Source organism: Topomyia yanbarensis, chromosome 2, assembly GCF_030247195.1.
Source record: "Topomyia yanbarensis strain Yona2022 chromosome 2, ASM3024719v1, whole genome shotgun sequence".
Classification (NCBI taxonomy): Eukaryota; Metazoa; Arthropoda; class Insecta; order Diptera; family Culicidae; genus Topomyia; species Topomyia yanbarensis.
Window position 1 is genome coordinate 372,178,849 of NC_080671.1, and position 20,990 is coordinate 372,199,838.

Consider the following 20,990-nt stretch of genomic DNA (forward strand, 5'->3'; position numbering starts at 1 on the left):
ACAAACATTTACCTTTATTTGTCAAAACAAAATAGTTTTATTTTTTTTAATTTCGATATATCTAGCATTAGAGTAATTAGAATAGGTCATTAACAGGCGGGCTCAGAGCGCAATATCGGAGAGTGAGAAAGAAGCGCAAGCGACGTATCTAGAAGGTAGGGATTCGTTAAAACGGGAGATCAAGCTTAGCAAGCCAATTGCCATAAGTAGCTGTGCTGAGAAATAAACGCCAATCCCTGGGGGACGCGTACTGATTCGTCATGACGAAGACGAGGGTCCGTCGACACCAGCTGAAATATGCCCGGGTAAGCTAAAGATAATCGGTGAGGGTCTCTTCCCGAATCACGATTCAACTACCTGGTCACCGACACCGTATGGCGAAGAAGGAGGAGGCAACACAGTCGAGTGGCAAGTGACTAACGACGAGCTCAAAGACGCGTCGATGTGACTAAAATCAAAGAAAACCCCCGGTCCGGATGGAATACCAACCGTAGCGCTGAAAGCTGCGATCCTGGCATATCCGGACATGTTCAGGATGCTACTGCTGAAGTCTTTAGACGATGGTAATCCCCGAAATGAGGAAGGTGCAGAATCTGATGTTGCTGCCAAAGTCAGGGAAGTCACCGGGCCATCCAGCCCCGAATAGACCAATGCCGCAGCGTGGCATTAAAGAATGAGCCAGATCCTGAGCTACTTCCAGAGTAGAGCACTGCTGTACCAGACGAACAAAATGGCAGAAGGCACTGCGAGTCGCAGCGGGCGTTACTCATGGCTCCATTCTCTGTCCAACACTTTGGAATGGGATGTACGATGCACTGATAATATAAATTCGTGAATATAATGAATCATGCACGAATTCATTCGTCGTTTTCTGCAACGAAGTATTTTCGTGCACTGTAAATAGTAAGTTTCGTTCATTTTATGAACAAGAATGGCCGTATGGTGAACGAAAGCTTTCGTAAATTTTACACATTTAATGTACACTGCACGAATGTTATCGTTGCTAACGACATTATTTTTCGTGAATGAAATGAAATGTTTTGTTTATTTTAATAAACATTTGTGAACGATTTCGTTGGTCGCACGAAATCTTTTCGTTTATCTTAGAAAAGTTTTCGTATTTATTAGCCTCTTATTGTTTTCAGTCGATCTTTTGGGATCGAAGTTTGACAATATCGTTTTTTTATTTAAAAAAATCGATGTGGCCAAATCGATTTTATTGTAGTACGAAGAAATGGCCGCTTGATGAACGAAAGTTTTCGTAAAGTTTACTTTTTTAGTTTACGTTGCACGAAAGTTATCGACATTATTTTTCGTGAAAGAAACGAAATGTTTCGTTTATTTTAATAAACGTTTATGTATATTACAAACGATTTCGTTGGTCGCATTCGATCTTTTAGGATCGATGTTTGACAGCACCGATATTGCTCCGGCAGAGAAAAACTCAAAATTATTCATAAAAAATCAACGAGCAGTTCGCGACGGCTCAACTGATTCTGTACTGCTCCAGATTCTGAATCAACTGGAAGCGCTAGGAAATCTGCCTGCAACCGGTGGACACGGATACGACTACTAAATAGTCAGACAATAACAATTATCTGATGTATAGCAACAATTGCTCCATATTGCTCTTTTGATGTGGACGATTTGACGAATGGTGCTCGTAAATATTATAAAGATATTCGTATATAACAGCGAACTACTCGTTTGCTGAATGAAGCTGTTTCGTAATAAGCCAACGAAAGTCATTTCGCGGTTTTCACGAAAAACTCGCAATAAAAAATAAAAGTGTTTCGATAGAACTACGAACGATTCATCATATGTAGGAAAAATTCGCATATTTTATGAAAGTTGTTTGTACGAAATTAATTCCTAGCGATTTACGAATATATTCTATCAGTGTGGGGTCTTAACACTGCGGCTACCCAGGAACGTGAAAATCGTTGGTTTCGTGGACGATGGGTCACTAACGGTGAGACACTTGAAGAAATGGAGGTGTCGGCGACGGACACAATCTATGCGATCGAGAGTTGGATGAACAGGTCAAGCTGCAAATGGCTCACTACAAGACGGATTTGTTGTTGGACAGCAACTGCAAAGCGGTTCAGCAAATACAGATCACCATCGAAGGGCATGTGAATGCATCGAAGCGTGCACTGAAACAATTGGGAGTGATAATCGACGACTGATTGAGCTTTAACAACCACGTTGATTACACATGCGAAATGTCGGGTCTTAATCTAGTGTTTCGTCATCGATACTGCGATATGGGGCTCCTGCTTGGGGTGCGGCGCTGAAAACCAAGCGAAACCGCGAAAAGCTGTACTGGACGCTTCGACTACTGGTCGTATGAGTTGCGATTGCGTACCGGAGGCAGTATGCCTTGACGCTGAGATGATCCCCATCTGCATTACCCTGACGGAGGATATCAAGAGCTACAATCAATGAAACGTCAGAAACGTGAGGAAGATGATGAGTATCGATGCGATGGTGACGTAGCAGCAGGAAAGGGATAATACGGAGATAGAAAAGTGGACCTACCGGCTCATCCAAACCTGTCGGCGTGGGTCAATAGAAAGCACGGAGAGATGACCTTCCACCTGAAACAGCTCCTACCGAGCCACGGCTGCTTAAGGAGTATCTTCATCGGTGTGGGTACGCAACGTCAACACTGTGCCTGGAGTGTGTGAACATCGAGGAGACACCGAAGTGTCTTTGAATGTCCGAGTTTTAAAGTCTTTGAATGTCCGAGGAGAGTCTTTGAATGTCCGAGGTTTGAAGTTGCGTGCAGGGAGCTACTTAAAACGGGAGGAACGGACATCAACCCGAATAAAGACGTGTAACGCAGTAAACAGAGATATGATGTAGATCAGTGATTCTCACCCTGGGGTCAGCGGGCCCCTAGGGGGCCGCGAAGTCATTGCTGGGAGTCCGCAAGAAAAATATATTTTCCGAGTGCATATTGAAATTTCAAATCTTGTTTCCTAACAAATTGAAAATAACATATTGATAGCATACAAAATTGATGTTTATCTGTGGGGGTCCGCAGCAACCCAGTGTGATATCTAAGGGATCCGTGGTACGAAAAAGGTTGAGAACCGTTGATGTAGATCATGACCGTCTTACAGCGGAATGGACATCGAACAACGGTTTCGGGAGAGCAATCACCGCCAGGGAACTCTCCGCAGGTATAAGCTAGATCCACCGCCGAGGACTAGTCGAGTAGACTGCAACAGAGCAGCGAGTATGAGTCGTCGAAACGCCAGCGAACCGGACGTCACGCTCCACTCGGAATGAATAGCCAGAACGACCACGGCACCCCACCGATTGTTCCGATAGAAAAATAGCGAAATCGATATTGAGACCGCCTAGACTGAATAGACAGCGACGAAACACCACTAGTCGCGGGTCATCGGCGCACCAGTGCACCGGATACCCTGCTTCACCAGAATCGCCGAACTGACCTCGGCACCTAGCTGATTAGCTCGATCTCGGGAGAACTTCTCTCGCCGGGGAATTCTCTGTCGGAGTAGGTCAGGTCCATCGTCGGGGACCAGACCGAGTTGTTCGCGAACAAGTCGAGGACTGAATGGACCATCAAGGAAGTAGTACTAAATGGCCCAAGAAGAGAACTAAATGGTTTAAAGGAGTTGCGGTGCTAAATGGCACCGGTTACGGAGCCAAAGGGCTCAAGAAGTTGTAGTACTGAAACCAAATAAGAATCGGTATCGGGAGAACTTCTTTCGTCTGGGACCTCTTCGTCAGCTTACAGTCAGATTCACCGCCGGGAACGAGACCGCGTAGACCGCGACGATACACCACCAGTCGCGCCGGAGCTCCAGCAAACCCCTACTTTACCGGAATCGCCGAACTGACAGCACCTGGCTGGTTGGCTGGAACTTCTCTCGCCGGGGAACTTTTCGTCGGAGTAGGCTAGATATATCGTCGGGGACTAGACCGAGTAGTTCGCGAACCAGTCGGAAGCTCAACGAGGAAGTGGTACTGAATGGCACAAGGGAACTGAAGGGCTCAGTAAATTAGACAGTCTGAAGTTTGCCGCCCAGATTGTCCTCGTAGGGGAAGAGCATTAATTCTATACCAACAACCAGCTTTCCTATCTTGACTACCCAAACCCGTTCCCTGAGTTGGTTTTTGAACATTTTTTCTGCTCACAAAGTTTTTGAACATTTTTTCATATATATACAAAAAAAATTCATATCCCCCCCCCCCCCCGAAAAATTTTCTTACTACGCCACTGGGTATAGATGTTCGTAAAGAGAGGTGGCGTCTTAAGCATTTCTGCAAAAGATCACTTAGAGCGTCCCTGAAGGGAACGCTTAAGATTCTCCTCGCGCTGTTTGTACGCGGAACATAAAGGGAGATCATGTGGGTTTCCCCCACACTTTTCGACATTCCGTCCATAGGAATCATCCGCATGATTCCCACCGCATTTCCCACAATGGGACCTTATTGCTACAATGGGATGCTGTGTGTCCCAATTGTTTGCAATTAGTACAGTTCATGACCCGCGGCACATTGAGGCGAACAGGTAGACGAACCTTGTCAAAGAGGAAATAGTTGGATAGAGCAGAACCGGCGAAGGTCACCCGATAAGAGTCTGAGTTGACGTACATTTTCTTCCCGTCAGCTGCGACTGATGCTGAATGCAAACGTTTGCAGTCCAGTATCTTCACTGGCTTAAGCATGGTGTCTTTGAAACAGCCAGTCCCATATTTTAGCAGGTCCTCGCAACTCAGACTCAAATCGAAAACGACCCCACTGACTTCAACCCTGTTAGCTGGGATGTACACGCTGTACTCCTTCGTAAAGGGCCCGTAGCCAGCAATATCATTTGCCTGATTTAAACTGTTAACAACCACCCGAAGCTTATCAGGGCGAATTTTTGATATTTCTTTCACAGCCGAATACCGATCCGTCAGAGCTCGAGAAATCTGCAACAGATTCAAACATTTTTTGTCTTTGGCCCGGAAGAAGATCACAAAGGGCCCGGTGGCTGAGCTAGGATATACTTTAAGCCGGGGAGCCGATTTTGTTTCGACGTCCATCTCACCTTGAGATGAACTATTGCCCTATGGGCCTATTGCCCAGTGCACGTTAGTAAGACAACAAAGAAGGGGAAACGTAAACTAATACTGAACTTGTGTATGTAACGGTATCCAGACGGCTTACTAGAAGAACACTGCTTCACTAGTCACTAACCGGCTAACGATACTTGGAAACAGAAACACAAAAGAAGGGAAAAAATACTGAAACCTCGACAAGGCGGAGAGTGCGCAAGATAACCTTGAACGCGGATTAGCACTATTATTAGTCGCTATAGACTGCACGGTAATTAAAAACTTCTGTGAATGTAGGAAAAAGTTGTTTGAGATCGGTGAAAGACCGTGCTGAAAGAATGTTGATAGAAACTGAATCAAATGCCTCCTTAATATCCAAGAAAATCGATGCCATCTACTCTTTGTTAGCATAGGTTATTTGAATTTTTGTTGAGAGCAGCGCAAGACGATCGTTCGTACCTTTGAATTTGCGGAATTGTTGAAGCGGAATAAGAAAAAAAAACTGTCGGATACAAGACAGCATTGCAATCGGTTGATATGAGTTGTGGTCGGAGGCTGGTTTCCGTGGTTTTTGGATTATCCTCAAGAAACTTATTAAATAAATCCTACAGGCGTCCTTAGGTGGAGCCTTTAACATTATTTAACAAGTTGAATTTCATTCGGTTTGAAAACCCTCTTGTTATATGAGAAGAGAGCAAGTGAGAACGTCGCCATCGAAAAGGTGTTTCGTTTGCGCTATCGACGCTATGGGGGACACGGCGCGGTGGATCATTAACGGTTTGAATATTCCACACTGTCGTTAGTACTGTTTCGGTTTCGTATATGCCGGGCTGCGCCTCAAAGGCTCATCGATGTGTCGGGTAACTCGTCGTCCCGAAAGGTCTCATATGCGGCGGACTTCTACAGTTTTGAGCTCTCTTTGTCCCACCATGGGTTCGAAGGCCGTCCGCGAGAGCTCGCGTCTGATACTCGGTGTCGAGAATTATATCTACCGGGAACCCTTACTGTTCCTGAGGTCCAAGCTCTTGTGTGGACTCAATTTTGCTGCATATCGCGGACGTATAGCTCTTCCAATCAACATTTCGTGTGGGGTCATTCGAAACGTTGATTGTATTCGGCGGCCCTGAATCGTTAGCAATAGTAATAACAACTGGCAGATGGCAGATCACATGCAATCTCACCGCAGCGATGTCGAGCAAAGCGCCGAACTGGGGGCCAGAATCCGTGACGGAACGATATTCGGCCGTGTGCAAAGATCTTCCTCTTTAATTCTAGTTTGGCAAGCGACAACTTCTATGCTTGGTGCCGTGGGGTGTTCGATTCGATTGAAAGAATAGCACTTTTTGATCCCCAAAAAGGACTTCTCTGTAAGAGTTTTCTCGATCCAAACGAATAATTTTAAAAGCGTAAAGTTTGAGGTGTATTTCTGAAGTAAGCCATGTTTCGCTCAATGCAAATGCATTGCATTTCAATTTATTTATTAAGGTGTTGAAAGAATCGATTTACGGGATGATGATTCTGCAATTCCACTGTAGAACAGTAATCCGATCAGTGACCTCGTTCGATGAATTAGCCATCGAGGGATAAAATCGCCAGAAGGAGGGGCCATTTTGCAGTGAACTGAACCAAGAATGTTTTTACTATGGGGAGAATCCTTGTGAATATGCTGTTAGAAAGACTGAAATTTTTTGAATCTGTGAAAAACGGCCCATAATATTTGAGAGTCTTTTTTAATCCAGCGCAGGTTTCTTTCTTCGGCAGAGACATGTGAACACTTGGGGTTTTTGATGTTTCAGGAAGTGCTAGGTACTTCTTTCCTGAGCTCAGGTTTCTGAGGCTTGGAGCTACTTGTTTCGGTTTGCATCAGTACTTCCTAGAACTATTATTTTTGGAGGACCTTGAAGTGACACCTTCTGGGTTTTACAACGAAGCTTAGGAGAGGAGATGTTCCTCCTTTTTCCATTACTTCTAGGCGCAGTATAATTAGTACTAGCATTTCTACAAAAGATCGTTTAGAATGTCCCTGAAGGGAATGCATAAGTTTCACCTTGCGCTGTTTGTACGCAGAATATGTCGCGATATCATTTGCTGGTACATATATTCTGTACTCCTTCGTAAAAGACCCATTACCTGTAATATCATTTACCTGCTTCAGGCTATTTACCACCATCCGAAGCTTATCGGCGAATTTTCAATATTTCTGTACCGGCAGAATATCGTTCCGTCAGAAATCGAAAAATCTGCAACAGATTAAATTTTTTTGTCTTTCGTCCGGAAGAAGATTACCGGTTCGATTTTATTTCGATATCCATCTCGCCTTGAGTCTAATCATTGTCAGGGGAAGTCATTTTTGCGCTGGCCTATTGCCTAGTGCGGGATGGTATCAGAGATAAGAATGAAAAATGTAATATTATAGCGGTAACTTGTAAATGTAAATCCAGGTGGCTTATAAGAAAAGAAACAATGCTGCCTCACTGCTATGCTGGGTGATTAACGGTTTCGCGTACTAAAAAGCAAACAAAAATTCCGAAATCTCAAAGACGCCGTGCACTGCACGGACTGGGATAATCGACTTATCAGTCTGAGAGTCACCGAATTGTGAACAATTTTTGCGTTACGTAATTTATGAATGGTCTCTTACCTCTAGTCGATGAAATCATTTTTTCACATATGCCACACCCATTCTTGATTTGCTCTCGGGCTCAAAATTTGAAGAATTGAAGCAAAGTGACAGCACATAGTTAGTTAGAAATATCCCAAGTAACAATTTAAGTTTCATAGCATGGTACAAGTGCAATCTAGGTTTTATGAGTGGCTATAAAACTACCATAATACCTCAATGATTACTAGGGATGCCTCTCACAATTCTACGGTGTCTGGAAAAATATTTATTCCATATATTGAAACTCCATAATCATAGATCATGCACTGATGAATACTACATTTTGACTCGAAATAGGAAATTTCGGCCATCCCGTTTAACAGTTTTCCTTACATTGATTCGTTCAATTACTTTTTAGTTTATTATTGAAACATTGTGTTTTGTTCTGCAAATGCTAGCGATACAGCTTACCGCTTCGGTTACCGCCAATCGATGTGTTAGTAAATGTTTGTTCTTGTTTCTTCTCCCATATACATATATTTTACGCCGTTTGTTCCATTGACCATGCGTGTATCACTCGTTACGTCACCCGTCGTCACGCGTTTCACCGGTTTGCCATATACGGTTAAATGCCTATTTGCCTTTCAAATTGTACCAAACCACGTTGTACGTAAATTGCACCCGTTCTTTGGCACCCAATCGAAACCATTGACAAACAAACCACTCTCAGATCATATTGATTTTAAAGAAAAGCTGATAGCCACCGTCAAGAAAGAGGTCAAACAGGTCATGGAGGAAGCGGTCACCAAGAAATACATTCACGAGGAGTCCGGCTCGGTGACTTCGCTTTGCGCTGCGGTGGAAGCCTGCCTCAGCCAAGGACTGCGGAGACGGGCTCTTGGCCTTTTCAAAACTTCCTCGACTACGGCATTGCTGCACAAAGTGGCCAAGGTGAGTACCTGCGTACAGAGAGTGCATAGCGTGACTCCATCGAAAAATTTTCCCTTTGTAATCCTGAGAGCTATTAGAAATTTTTGGAATGGTTCCGTATATAGCAATACTATCCCATCACAGTATATCTCATCCGAATAAAATGCTACAGGTACTGTTTTTTTTGTAAAAAAATATTCCGTACGGCAAGAGATGTAGAGTTTTCCGTTTTCTTGTATTGGCTTCTGTTTCGGAGACAGTATGATTTATCAGTTTTGTTGTAGAGCATTTCTGGGTAAACGGCCCAGTTCGATTGTTACGTACGTATCAGATTAGTGTGTTATAGCGTCATTGTGGGAAACTTTGTACACGCTTTTTTTATAAAACGGGAGAGGTAACTGTAGAGTTTGTACATATGTATTCAATGACAATATGGTTGCTGACGAAGTCGCCGTAAATAACTAACATGGGTCGTGCACTTTGTTCGTTTTTAATGCAGCATTGTCCTGAAGCGGCTCTCATTAGTAAGAAGGTGCAGGAGATCGAGAACAATGATCCTAACAAACGGTCATCATCTAGTAGCGACAGTACTAACAAACCACCGATTTTGAAAAAGAACAGTAGCCATTCGGTGTCCACCACAATCCCACCACCGACACTACCTGTTGTAAAGTAAGTACCAATGTAGTTTATCGTCAAATAAATGAAAGACTAAGCGATTGTAATTTTCCACCGTAGATTCCTGTGGATTCGGTTGGCGTTGTATGAGAAAAAACTGTCCCGTATAATCGATCATCTGGTAACGAACGCAACGCGGTACTACGAACGAGATTCGTTAGTTGCGGACCCAGACTACGGATCTATACTTAGCTCATTACTGGTAGGGCCGTGCGCGTTGGATTATTCACGTGCTAAAACTACTGACCACTACTGGACGGATCCACCGGCGGACGAACTGGTTAGTTTGCATGTAATTTATTCAGCTTTCATGACAGGCAATGGAGTTTCAAGGTGCTCAGAACATCAGATGTTTTGATATAAATAGATTGGAGGGTTTAGTTGCGATATAGTTGATACAAAAAAAAACATATCCACAGTGACTGTATAAGCGCGTGTGAGATGTGAAAGTGAAAATAGGAAACAGGAGGGCGAATCTTGGGGCTTGTAGTTTACAAATTCTATGGAAATTTAGACTCTATTCTTGTTGTAACTTCAAGTGCACAGATTCCGCCACCAAAAAGGGCGCCGATGACAACTTCTCCGGATTCTTTTAGATCAATCTACAGTACAGAGCAGTACAGCAGTAAAATTATCCTTCAGAATCTAAATGAAATGGCTTGCAATGATATTCCGAATTCAAACATTGAATGGTTTACTTCGGTCGGAAAAGAATTCATTAACTGCGAGCTGGCGTAACAGTACCCGGCGCATACCAAGACAACGCTCGATAGCGTGAGAACCCTTGTCATAAGCTCGAATGCTATTTTCCACCAGCAATATGCCGCATTCAACGTGTAGTAGTTGGGCATGAACCGAGACATCACACGGATAAAATCCCAGCCCATAAAACTTCGTCAATACCCTCGGGACAGTAGAATGTAGCCATCGTCTAAGTTTGCCATTGCTCCATAAGCTTTGCCAGCTATCGAGCGTCCTCTGGCGAGGAAAACTGAGAAGCTCATTGGAGCATATTGATCTTTGGTATACATCATCTTCTAATCCATCAGCCTTATATATTTGGTCTGGCTCTTCATTGCTCGGAGGCAAAGGGACCTAAACTAAGGTACCGAAAACCGATGAATTTAGATTGATTGAAACGGTAATATTTTTATTGTAGATACCGAAGGTAATGGATTTATCAAGATTTGAATCTATTACAAAAGAATCGCAGCAGACCGTACTCCATTATCGACAACATTGTTGTTTGGTACAGCTTGATCAGGTTTACTGGGTGGAAGTGTCGGTTATTGTGCGGAGAAACTAGATCCTCTGTTGGCAATTGTGTTTCAGATATCTAACTTGACATCCTTAGAGTCCTTCAGAGTCGAACCAGACCTCGAGATATTAGAATGTAGCGCGGGTTCACGCTTCCTAAAAAACAACTAACTCAGTTTTTTCATGGAAAACTCGATACCCAGCTCAAGAGACTAAGCAGAATATTGTCTTAGGTATTTTGCAATGGTCCTCGCAAATCGACTGTATTAAGTCCTGCAACAGAGATCACTATAACATATGCAAAAGACTACCCAGGATATAATGAAAGTCAATCAGAATCGATTCTTATAATCCCATCCGGAGTGCTCGGCTCCAAATTTGAAACAAATCGGACAAGTCTAGCTACTGATCCAACGTACCCTGAATTTGTATGAGACTTATCGATAATGTACATGGAGCAAACCTACTTCACCCCTAGGTGGCACTGTATGCATCAGATTATATCTGCAAGTAAAAAAAGAAAGATAATTTAATTGTCTACAACTTTATTGAAGACTGCAAGTCAGTCCGATTTTGTTAGAAGAAGTTGATAAGAGCCAGTTTTCCTAAAGGTGGCACTTCGTTGTTCGAGAGATCGTATTAATGTACTCCGATTTAGATGAAAATATCAGCGTATGCACAAACAATATGTGGAATGGACTTCGATCAAATATTAGATTTCTTCTTTAAGGGGAAATGGACTAAAACGGGTATCGAAAGTTGGTTCGAAGCAATAGTTCGAAATTTTATAATCTTTATCACTGGTTAAACTCGATGAAATCTAATTGTGTTTAGTTTTTCTTATGGGGTTGTACCACAGCAGAATTTATAAAAAATCGATTGTTTTTTACCTAAAATGTGAAAAATGATATCCCATAAATGGAAGTCGAAAACAATATATAAATGTTCAAATTTTCAATTCTGCCACAATGCCTCTTATGTATATCAGGAGTGCACTGAAACTCGCATTTTTATCGCAATCACTTTTTTTGAGCTGGCCGGAAATGTAAATCGAAATTGATATCTTCAGCGACGTACGTAGGATTTTATTTTTTTATTGCTTAATTGTTTTGTAAATGAATAATTTTGTGCTGTGGTTGAAAAAAAAAATCGATTTGTAATCGGTACATTGCAAAACATTCATATTTTACCTTAAAAAATCACAATTTTAAAAACGTTATAGTTCTTTGCAAGAATCTAATTGTGAGTAGCTTTCTACGAACCAATTTTAGAGGAAACTTAGGACTATAAGCTTGTAGCAATAACTTCCTCAGGTGTCTTAAAATTCGCCAAATATTACATTTTTGCAAAAACCTATTTTTTTTTAAATATATTTTTACTCGGGGTTCCTTTCCAATGATCTTTTTTCGAAATTCTGTCAGTTTAATAATCTTCAGACTATTCTACCTCAATTTGATGTATTATAGTTAAATATTTTGTGAAAAAATCTGGGCTTTAGCTCGATCCCTTTGTAAAACGCAAGTATTTTTTCACGTTTATTCTGTTTACAGTCTCCTAAACTATTTTTTCACATAGATTTAGTTTCAGAAACAATTAAAGAGGAAGAATGAACAAGTTTTGTGAATAAAATATTTTTTGAATTAAAGTCGCTCTGAACCAGGTGTTCGAACGAGTAAAGGCGCTATCCTAGGCTCATTAGCCAGGGCAGGGCCAAATACCTCTGTCACATCCAAGGAACCAAAGGAGTGACATTAACCCTCTTAGCCAAGTCACTCTTAACGATTTATCAAACCTCCATCAAATTGAAATGGTCGGTACGGTTGTCCACGTTTCTTCCTTATTCAAGGTTCATAATTTAATTGTATATTAAATTCTTCATTACATGAATAATTTAATTGTCGTGCAATTTTGAATTATCTTCATTTTGTACGCTGCACAGTTGGCCTGGCCGCTTTAGTGATTGTGTCACATACCATATATACCACAAACATTAATATTGACAAGAAAAATTGTAGGCGAACGTCTGCAATTTTCCAATATTAACAAGAAAAATTGTAGGCAAACGTCTGCAATTTTCCAGGATACCTACATATATTGGCTGTGTATGTGTAGACTAGACTAAAATCTAGTCGCTCTGGCCCAGATGTTCAGAGGCATTTTTCTTTCGATCGTTCTAAACCCCAGATTTTTCCACAAAATGTATTACAAGTATACATCAGATTGGATTAGAATTGTCTGAGGATTCTGGTAATCAGGAAATTTTTAACGATAAATGGGTTGGAAAGGAACCTCAAGTAAAAATATATTTTGAAAATATGAAATTTCAGAAAAAAATATAGGGGGAACTGCACGGCCCTATACGGACCTAGTAAGGGTTTATAGCTATAGAACTGGAACGAGTCAACCAATTCACAAATAAATATTTTTTCCGGAAAGCCTGATCAATGAAAATGAAAAATTATCTCAAAAACTCAACGTAGGGGTTAGGTATTTTTAACATAGAATGTGTATACAAAGCTTTAAAGAAATCGGTTAAGTGGTTTTTGAATGGCAGATAACACCGCTAATCATGTTTTTTTTCCAGAGACGTTGTACGAAAAGCTTCGTCACCGAGTCGTTTGTCAATATTTTTGCATAGAAAAATTACAGCATGTTACTGAAATAATATACTATAATGTACAAAAATTTTGATAAATTTGCTTCACGCAAAGTTCTAAAAAAAATCGCAAAAAAGTGTTTTTTTTCACGCTAAAACCGTCAAAAACGTATAGAAAGAGAAATACATCATTTTCGTAAAGTACCTGGCACTATTAATTGTTCTAAAATGTTTTTTTCCGTGAATAAATCATGGTATAAGTTATTGAAGGTTAGAACAGCCAGTTAAACAGCACTGATTTAACGCAAATACTTGTCTTGACTTTCTACTGTGGTTAAAGTTTTTCGTGCATCTAAAAAGGTAGTTTTATTAATTAATTTGTCAAGATAGGTGGTTAGCTGAACATTTGTATCTGTAGGTCATAGTGGTCTTTGTTTCTTTAGCCCTAGTAGGCGGGGGATCAAGTTACCACACGTTTTTACAATAACCTCGTTTTGTAATGATTTTCAAAACTGTTCATATTACTAACAGGACATAGTATTTGGATTTACACATTATTCATAGCTCTTACAATTCAATTTTACTACAATATGGCGAATTTTGCAATTAAATTTTTTATTTAATTGAAAAGTTATGAGAAAAAACAAAAGGATCAAGCGTACCCACTCTCCCCTATATGCGGAAATTTCCATTATTTTCTTATTATACTTGGCACATATTTAAAATGGCACGACTGTCACGAACCTGATGAGCAAAATGTCTACGATGACGCACTTGGAACAAAAAATATAATATTTAATGTGAGGGTGGCCTATTTGGTGAAAATGGGTTCAGTCATCACCGAATAACCGATGAGACTTTAAGTATGAAAAATGCGCGGTGTGCGGGACTTCCGTAAATGTTTATAGGGGGCAATATATTCGAATATTTTTTATCATTTTACTGGATTTTTAACCATTATTACGATTGCACAGGTTTATATGGAAAATTTGCTATATATCTGTAGTAACCGACTTGTAACTCCGGAACCTTAAGTCAGATCGGAACGAAATTCAATAGCAGTCAATGGGAGTATTGTATTTATCATTTGAAAGCAAATTTGTGAAAATACGTCAAGAATTTGCTGAGAAATAGGTGTAACATTATCTTAGAAACTTTGCAAGTTCCCCGGGGGTTCAAAAACCGTCATAGGTGACCTATATGGTCAAAGCTACGTTGATTGGTCCTTTGTGATCTAGGCTCCGAAACAAGGTGTACAAATGGTGGGTCTATTTGGCTGAGGACGTGTGTGGCAAAGACCTATTTTGCGTTGGGTGCAGTCGCATTGAGACGAGATGGTATTTATGGAATATTTTTGTCATGTTTGTTACTATTTGAATCAAAGGTATACCCGAGTAGAGTCTGATATCAAATCGAGATCTAAACTTGATGTTGTGATGTAGTAGGTAATGATTGCTCAGGTTGTTTTTGTTTTGGTCATTTCAACGGTTAAAAGATCAAAATCGAAAGCAAAAATGCTCTATGACATCAAAAAGAAAACTATTTATGCTATCAATGAGGGAAAATTGAAAACTCATTGAGATGTATGTTGAAATATTTCATTGATAACAACATATGGAATCAATTTGATGTTTGCCAAATAAATAGAAACAATCATTTTTTCTATAAAACGCTCAGCATGTAAGCACATCAAAATGAGATCAAAATATGTTGTCATAACTGAAAAAGTTTAAACCGATATCAAAATAAGATTTCAATTTGATAACTGATATCAAAATATGATGTCTACTTGGTGTAATTTTAATGTTTGACTTTGCTTGGATATACCTTCAATTCACACGAATGAAAGGTACTCAATTTACATATTTACATTATAGAGCGAACGATACTATTGTATGATTATTAGAATTATCTAAGGTTGATGAAAGTTGCTATGAAAATATTTCTAGTTAGCTTGGGTACTTATGCTACAACATTTGCGAAATTAAATACAGATGAAGCACTATCTGTGAAAGTCGACACTAAGCTCACAAATCAATACCTATTAATTTGAGAATCAACTATGGAAAGGCGTCTTGTAATATTTGGCTAGAGTCCAAAAAAGTTTTTTTCTGAAGCTAAGTGTTATGCCTAAAGCGAAAACACAGCTGAGAAAATTGTCGATTGAAATCAACAAACAATATCCGAATTGTTAGATGAACATTATAGAAAGAGTGTCGATAGATTTCAGCATTAAATATCAAAGTTGTAGTGAAAATTAAGATAGTAGTTTACTAAAGTACGTTGAAATCTAATCCGCAAGGACCGAATTGACGATAATGTATTCTATGGTATCTATGGTAGTCTATTTATGTTCTCATTTGCATTCAACACCAACTACTGGCAAAACTTATACCATAAAATGTGTGAAAAAATCGATTTGTTCACTGTAAGATGAATTAATCCGGTCTTTTCGATATCAAATTTGAGGGCAACGGCCCCAAATTCACTAAAAATGTATGGTTATAAGACAAAATTCCATGAAAATGTATATGGTAGATGAAGGGTATCGGAGGTTAAAGGGGTCGAAGAGGAGGGGGGGGGTTATGTAGGGATCATTGGTGTAAGGGGATGTAGGTAGGAGGGGGAGAGGTTAATGGAGGATGCAACACCCAACCCTCCATTTGAGACTTATACCCCCCATTTGCGACTTGGTTTATGAAAATCTGTTTAGTCATCACCGAATAACCGAAACCGAAATCTTTTCAGATGAACTCCTTAGAGACTAGAGATGACGTTTATCAGACGAACGGTTTAGGTTTTCGTTTGCCGGGGCACGAGCATGGAGTGTAACACGAAAGATACGAAACCAAATCTCGGTTTTGATTTTCCTAAACCTTTATTTAATTGGTTCAGGAGCGTTTCGGTAATAATGAGCTAGGCTATCTGGGTCCAGAAGTGGGTTTTAGTGGTGCATCCGCTTGTGGATAAGAATCGATAAGAATTATTGTCGCTTTTTTCATGACAGTTGTGGCTTGTTGATCCGTGTGGTACATCGTCCGTTGCTAATCCAGTGTATTGTTTAGCGCAAGGTGATCCAGCGAAATTCCCTAGTGCGCGCCGATGCCGAATCTTGTCGCAAATGATGTATCTGTACCTAGGAGAATCCGGTTCCCGTTCCATATAGAATATCTGTAACGAGAACTAAGGACAAAGGATGCGAATGAAGTTTAATACGATGCTAAGAGGATTATACATTATACGAAGAAAAGCTATATATTCCCATTATTAAACTAAAGAAAAAGATACAAGTGGAAAAGGATTTGGAGGTCTTCAGTTGCTAGGGCGTCGTAGATCGCTATATCGGGTAGTCTTCCATGCGCTTGGGGAACTCCATTCAGTTTTGCTTTGGCTTCACATTAATCGGAGCCAGGTTTTGAGCACGATCAGACGATATGGTCAATATATTGATAGCTTTTACCACAATGACAAAGGGTTGCTATGCGGGAGTGATGAGAATTACTGTTATAGTGGTTTGATGTGAAGCGAATCAAGTCTCTCGGTAGATCAAAACTCTTAAACTCAGGTTTGAGTGAAGTCATTGCAGTAATAGAGTAATTACCCTGAAGTGGGCAATGGGCAGGGACCCACTTAATTGTTACGGGGAATGACCGGTCGAGCAGAGCACAAAGAGTTCTTCGTATTGCTAATAGGAAATGTGAAGGATTTCATTGATCGCTTTCATTGGTTCGAGAGTCTCAATAGAGCTGAGGCTGTCCGAAAAAATATGGTGATCACTTTGCATGGTGATCATCATTAAAAGCCCTGATCTGGAATTTAGATTAGCCAACTTAAATTTTAAAGTGGCTGCATAAATGAAGCTTTGATATCTACACATACCACTGCTTCTTAAAAAACCCAGGTTACAGATTTGAAATAACCATGGAAAGGTGGAGCTCCACCTGGGGACTTCCAAATTGCCCTCTTTGGCAAGTATTTTAAAAATAATTTTGATGAATCAACCGTTTTTCCTGATGGAACTGCTTGTTCTAGCTCGAATGCTTCCGACTGTCAATTAATAAGTCAACGATGTCAGCCGTCAGCTGGAAACCTCCTGAGGAGCACTCCAACTTCCATCACGGGTGCTACCAATTCATGCAGTTCACCCGCGCCTTCTGCTGTTAGCAGTCATTCCAGTCGCCCCGGTGTGCATTCCAGACGACGGAATCAAGGAGTGCCGGTCAGCCTTTCGTGTCTAAAATCGTCACCCATCCACTTATACTATCAAAATGTGGGTGGCATGAATTCCTGTGCAAATACCTATCGCCTAGCTACCTCGGACTGCTGTTACGACATTATCGCATTGACAGAAACATGGCTAAATGAGCAGACCCTTTCCAGCCACGTGATTTGCTCTGACTACGAGGTTCTCAGATGTGACCGGAGTCCTCTCAACAGCCACAAATCCTCCGGAGGCGGTGTTTTGCTCGCTGTGCGTCGTGGATTAAAAGTTCAACATATAACAAATGATGCTTGGAGCAGCATCGAACAAGTATGGGCAGCGATAAAATTGGGAAATCGAACATTATATATATGTGTGGTTTATTTCCCTCCCGATAAAATTCGCGACTCAGCACTAGTTGATTCTCATTCTGAATCATTGACTTCTGTTGTTGCGATGGCGCAACCCACTGACGAAATCATGATCCTCGGCGATTTCAACCTTTCTACAATAAAGTGGCGTTCCATTCATAACGGATTTCTACAACCCGACCCAGACGAATCAGTTTTTCATCCTGGCAGCTTTACTCTTCTGGATGGCTATAGCACGGCTACACTTCTGCAGATTAACAGCACAACGAACGAGAACGACCGGATTTTAGATCTATGCTTCGTTAATGCCAGAGATCAATCGCCGCATATTTCCACCGCCCTCGCCCCGCTAGTAAAGTATGTTCGCCACCATCCGCCTCTTCATCTTACACTCCAGGACGTACCGCCTATGAAGTTTTCGAGCCACGCGCCCACCGTGTGTTACAATTATAAGCGGGCCGACTATAGCAGCATTTTGAATATTTTACAAAGTATTAACTGGGATTCTGTGCTAAGTAAGGATGATGTGAACTCCGCCGCTGAAACGTTCTGCCATATAATGAGCTACCTTATCGATCGTCATGTCCCAAAGTGTAATCAACGAAGTGATCAATCCCCCTGGCAGACAGCCGAGCTACGTCAGCTAAAAACTGCGAAAAGAGCAGCATTACGAAAGTTTACCAAACGCCGTACCTTGTCACTGAGAGCTTATTATGTAAGGCTCAATAACGATTTTAAAAAACTGAACAGTTTTTGTTTTTCAAACTATCAACGAAAAATGCAACGTAAGCTTAAGTCGGATCCTAAATCGTTTTGGAGATACGTCAATGACCAGCGGAAAGAAACCGGCTTGCCTTCTGCAATGTTTTTGAATGGCGAAGCTGGTCATGATTCACAAGCCATATGCAAATTGTTCGCCTCTAAATTTGCGAGTGTGTTCGTCAGTGAGACATTGTCCTCGCAGCAGATTGACGTTGCAGCTAGCGGCGTGGCCCAACTCGAACGGTCAGTGAATGAGATTCGTGTAGAGCACTCGGATATTGTATCAGCAGCATCCAAGCTTAAAGCATCGTCATCTCCCGGGCCAGATGGTGTCCCTGCTGTGTTTTTGAAAAAGTGTATATCTGGTTTGGTGGAACCACTCTGTCAACTATTCAAAATGTCACTGACAACCGCGATTTTTCCTCAATTGTGGAAAGCAGCTTTCATCTTTCCTGTCCACAAAAAAGGTGATAAGAGGAACATTGACAATTATAGAGGAATTTCTGCGCTCTGTGCCATTTCCAAGCTCTTTGAGTTAGTCGTGGTGGAGTCAGTGTTTTTTCACTGTAAGGAATATATTTCTAAAGACCAACATGGATTCATGCCGAATCGATCGACGTCGACGAATCTACTATCTCTAACCTCTTTTGTGTCCGAAGGGTTCGATGCGAGTCAACAAACTGATGTTATATATACTGACTTATCTGCAGCTTTTGACAAAATCAATCACGATATCGCAATCGCTAAATTGGAAAAACTTGGCTTCAGTGGATCACTCCTGCGATGGTTCCAATCCTATCTCGTTGGCCGTCAACTCAGTGTGAACATAGGTGATGCATACTCCAAACTATTCTCCGCAACGTCTGGAATTCCGCAAGGAAGTCATCTCGGACCTTTGATATTCACTCTCTATTTCAACGATGTAAACTATCAGCTGAAAGGGCCACGGTTGTCGTATGCAGATGACCTGAAAATTTTCAACAGAATTAAGAGCCGAACGGACGCACTTTATTTGCAGCAGCAATTTGACACTTTCAGCAGATGGTGTGAAAACAACCGAATGAATCTGAATCCGGCGAAATGTTCTGTGATATCGTTCTCCAGAAAAAAGGATCCCATTGAGTTTGAATATAACTTGTCTGGAGCTCTTGTTTCCCGGGTGAGCTGCGTTAAGGATCTTGGAGTGCTGTTAGATTCGAAACTTACATTTAAGAATCACATTTCGTATGTTGTTGGTAAAGCATCGCGAAGCCTGGGCTTCATCTTCCGTACGGCTAAATCCTTCACAGACATTTATTGTCTCAAAAGCCTCTACTGCTCTTTAGTGCGCTCCACGCTGGAGTATTGTTCGTCAGTCTGGAACCCGAATTACATGAACAGCAGCGATCGAATTGAAGGCGTTCAACGAAAATTTATACGGTATGCTCTTCGACGCCTGCCTTGGCGCGATCCTTTTCGTCTACCAAGCTACGAGAGTCGGTGTCAACTCATCCAGCTCGATACCCTTCAGCGCCGTAGAGAAACTGCAAGAGCCTTATTCATCTCTGATCTTCTGTCAGGACGCATCGATTCTCCAGATTTATTAGAGCGAGTCAACATCCAAGCAAGGTCCAGAACGTTACGCGGAAACGTTCTTCTGAGAGTGCCGTTTCGACGAACTATTCAAACAGCTAATGCCGCTATCACGGGACTACAACGCCTCTTCAATCGTGTGTCGCACCTGTTCGACTTTCATTTGTCTCGGATAACTTTAAGAAAGCGATTCCTGCAGTTTTTTAAATGTAATTAATTTAAGTTTCCATCATTGGGGCCGAGTGCGGCCTGTTGATGCGTGCGATAAATAAATAAATAAATAAATAAATAAATAAATAAATAAATGTAGAGCCATGGTACTACTTCATCTTCTATTTCGACAGACTTCACAGTCGATTCTTAGTGTACATGACAATTCCTTTGCTAGTGTAAAGATCCTAATGAACTGTTACCAACACGCAGGGCCGCCGAGAGCCGCGTCGGGCCTCAAGGCTTGTATTACTACTGGGTCCTTTTAAACCTAAGCCCTCTAGTTCAGTATGTGAGTCCGTGGTTTCGATTAGTCTCCGGTTGACTCATATTGCCACAACCACAGATAGCGTGCCAGACATGTGAATTTCAATAGCTTCTTATTCCGTGGTATCCGAATCGGGTAAAATTGCCATAACTACGAGTTTTTTTTTCAATTTGTGAGTACACAGTAAACAGGAATCAGTAGCATCTACCTCAAATGGTACGTTCCCCGTGTTGATCGGAGATTTGTGCCTTGCCATGAATTGTCTTTTTATGATTTCCCTGATGGGAAGGATTGAGAAGTGGTAAGGTTAAGGATAAGAAATATACCCAAGAGAGACCACGAAGCATTATTTAATGGCTTTAGACATTAGGGCATTGCAAAAAAAAATATTTTTTTTATTCTCAAAGCCCCCCCCCCCCCCCCTCTCATATTGTGACAAATCTCAAAGTAAGCTCAGATGCCAAA

The 20,990-nt window shown here is 41.2% G+C and overlaps 1 protein-coding gene across 2 annotated transcripts in view; it reads left to right on the forward strand.

Annotated features, from left to right (window-relative positions):
- The window catches only part of LOC131684551 (small G protein signaling modulator 1-like), a 42,743-nt gene that overhangs the window by 9,730 nt on the left and 12,023 nt on the right, over positions 1–20,990 (forward strand). The window contains exons 2-4 of one of the 2 annotated variants that reach the window (XM_058967536.1): positions 8,411–8,631; positions 9,110–9,282; positions 9,349–9,568. In XM_058967536.1, coding sequence (XP_058823519.1) covers positions 8,411–8,631; positions 9,110–9,282; positions 9,349–9,568 — 614 coding nt within the window. The remainder of the gene's footprint in view (positions 1–8,410; positions 8,632–9,109; positions 9,283–9,348; positions 9,569–20,990) is intronic. The other variant, XM_058967537.1, reaches the window with a different exon arrangement.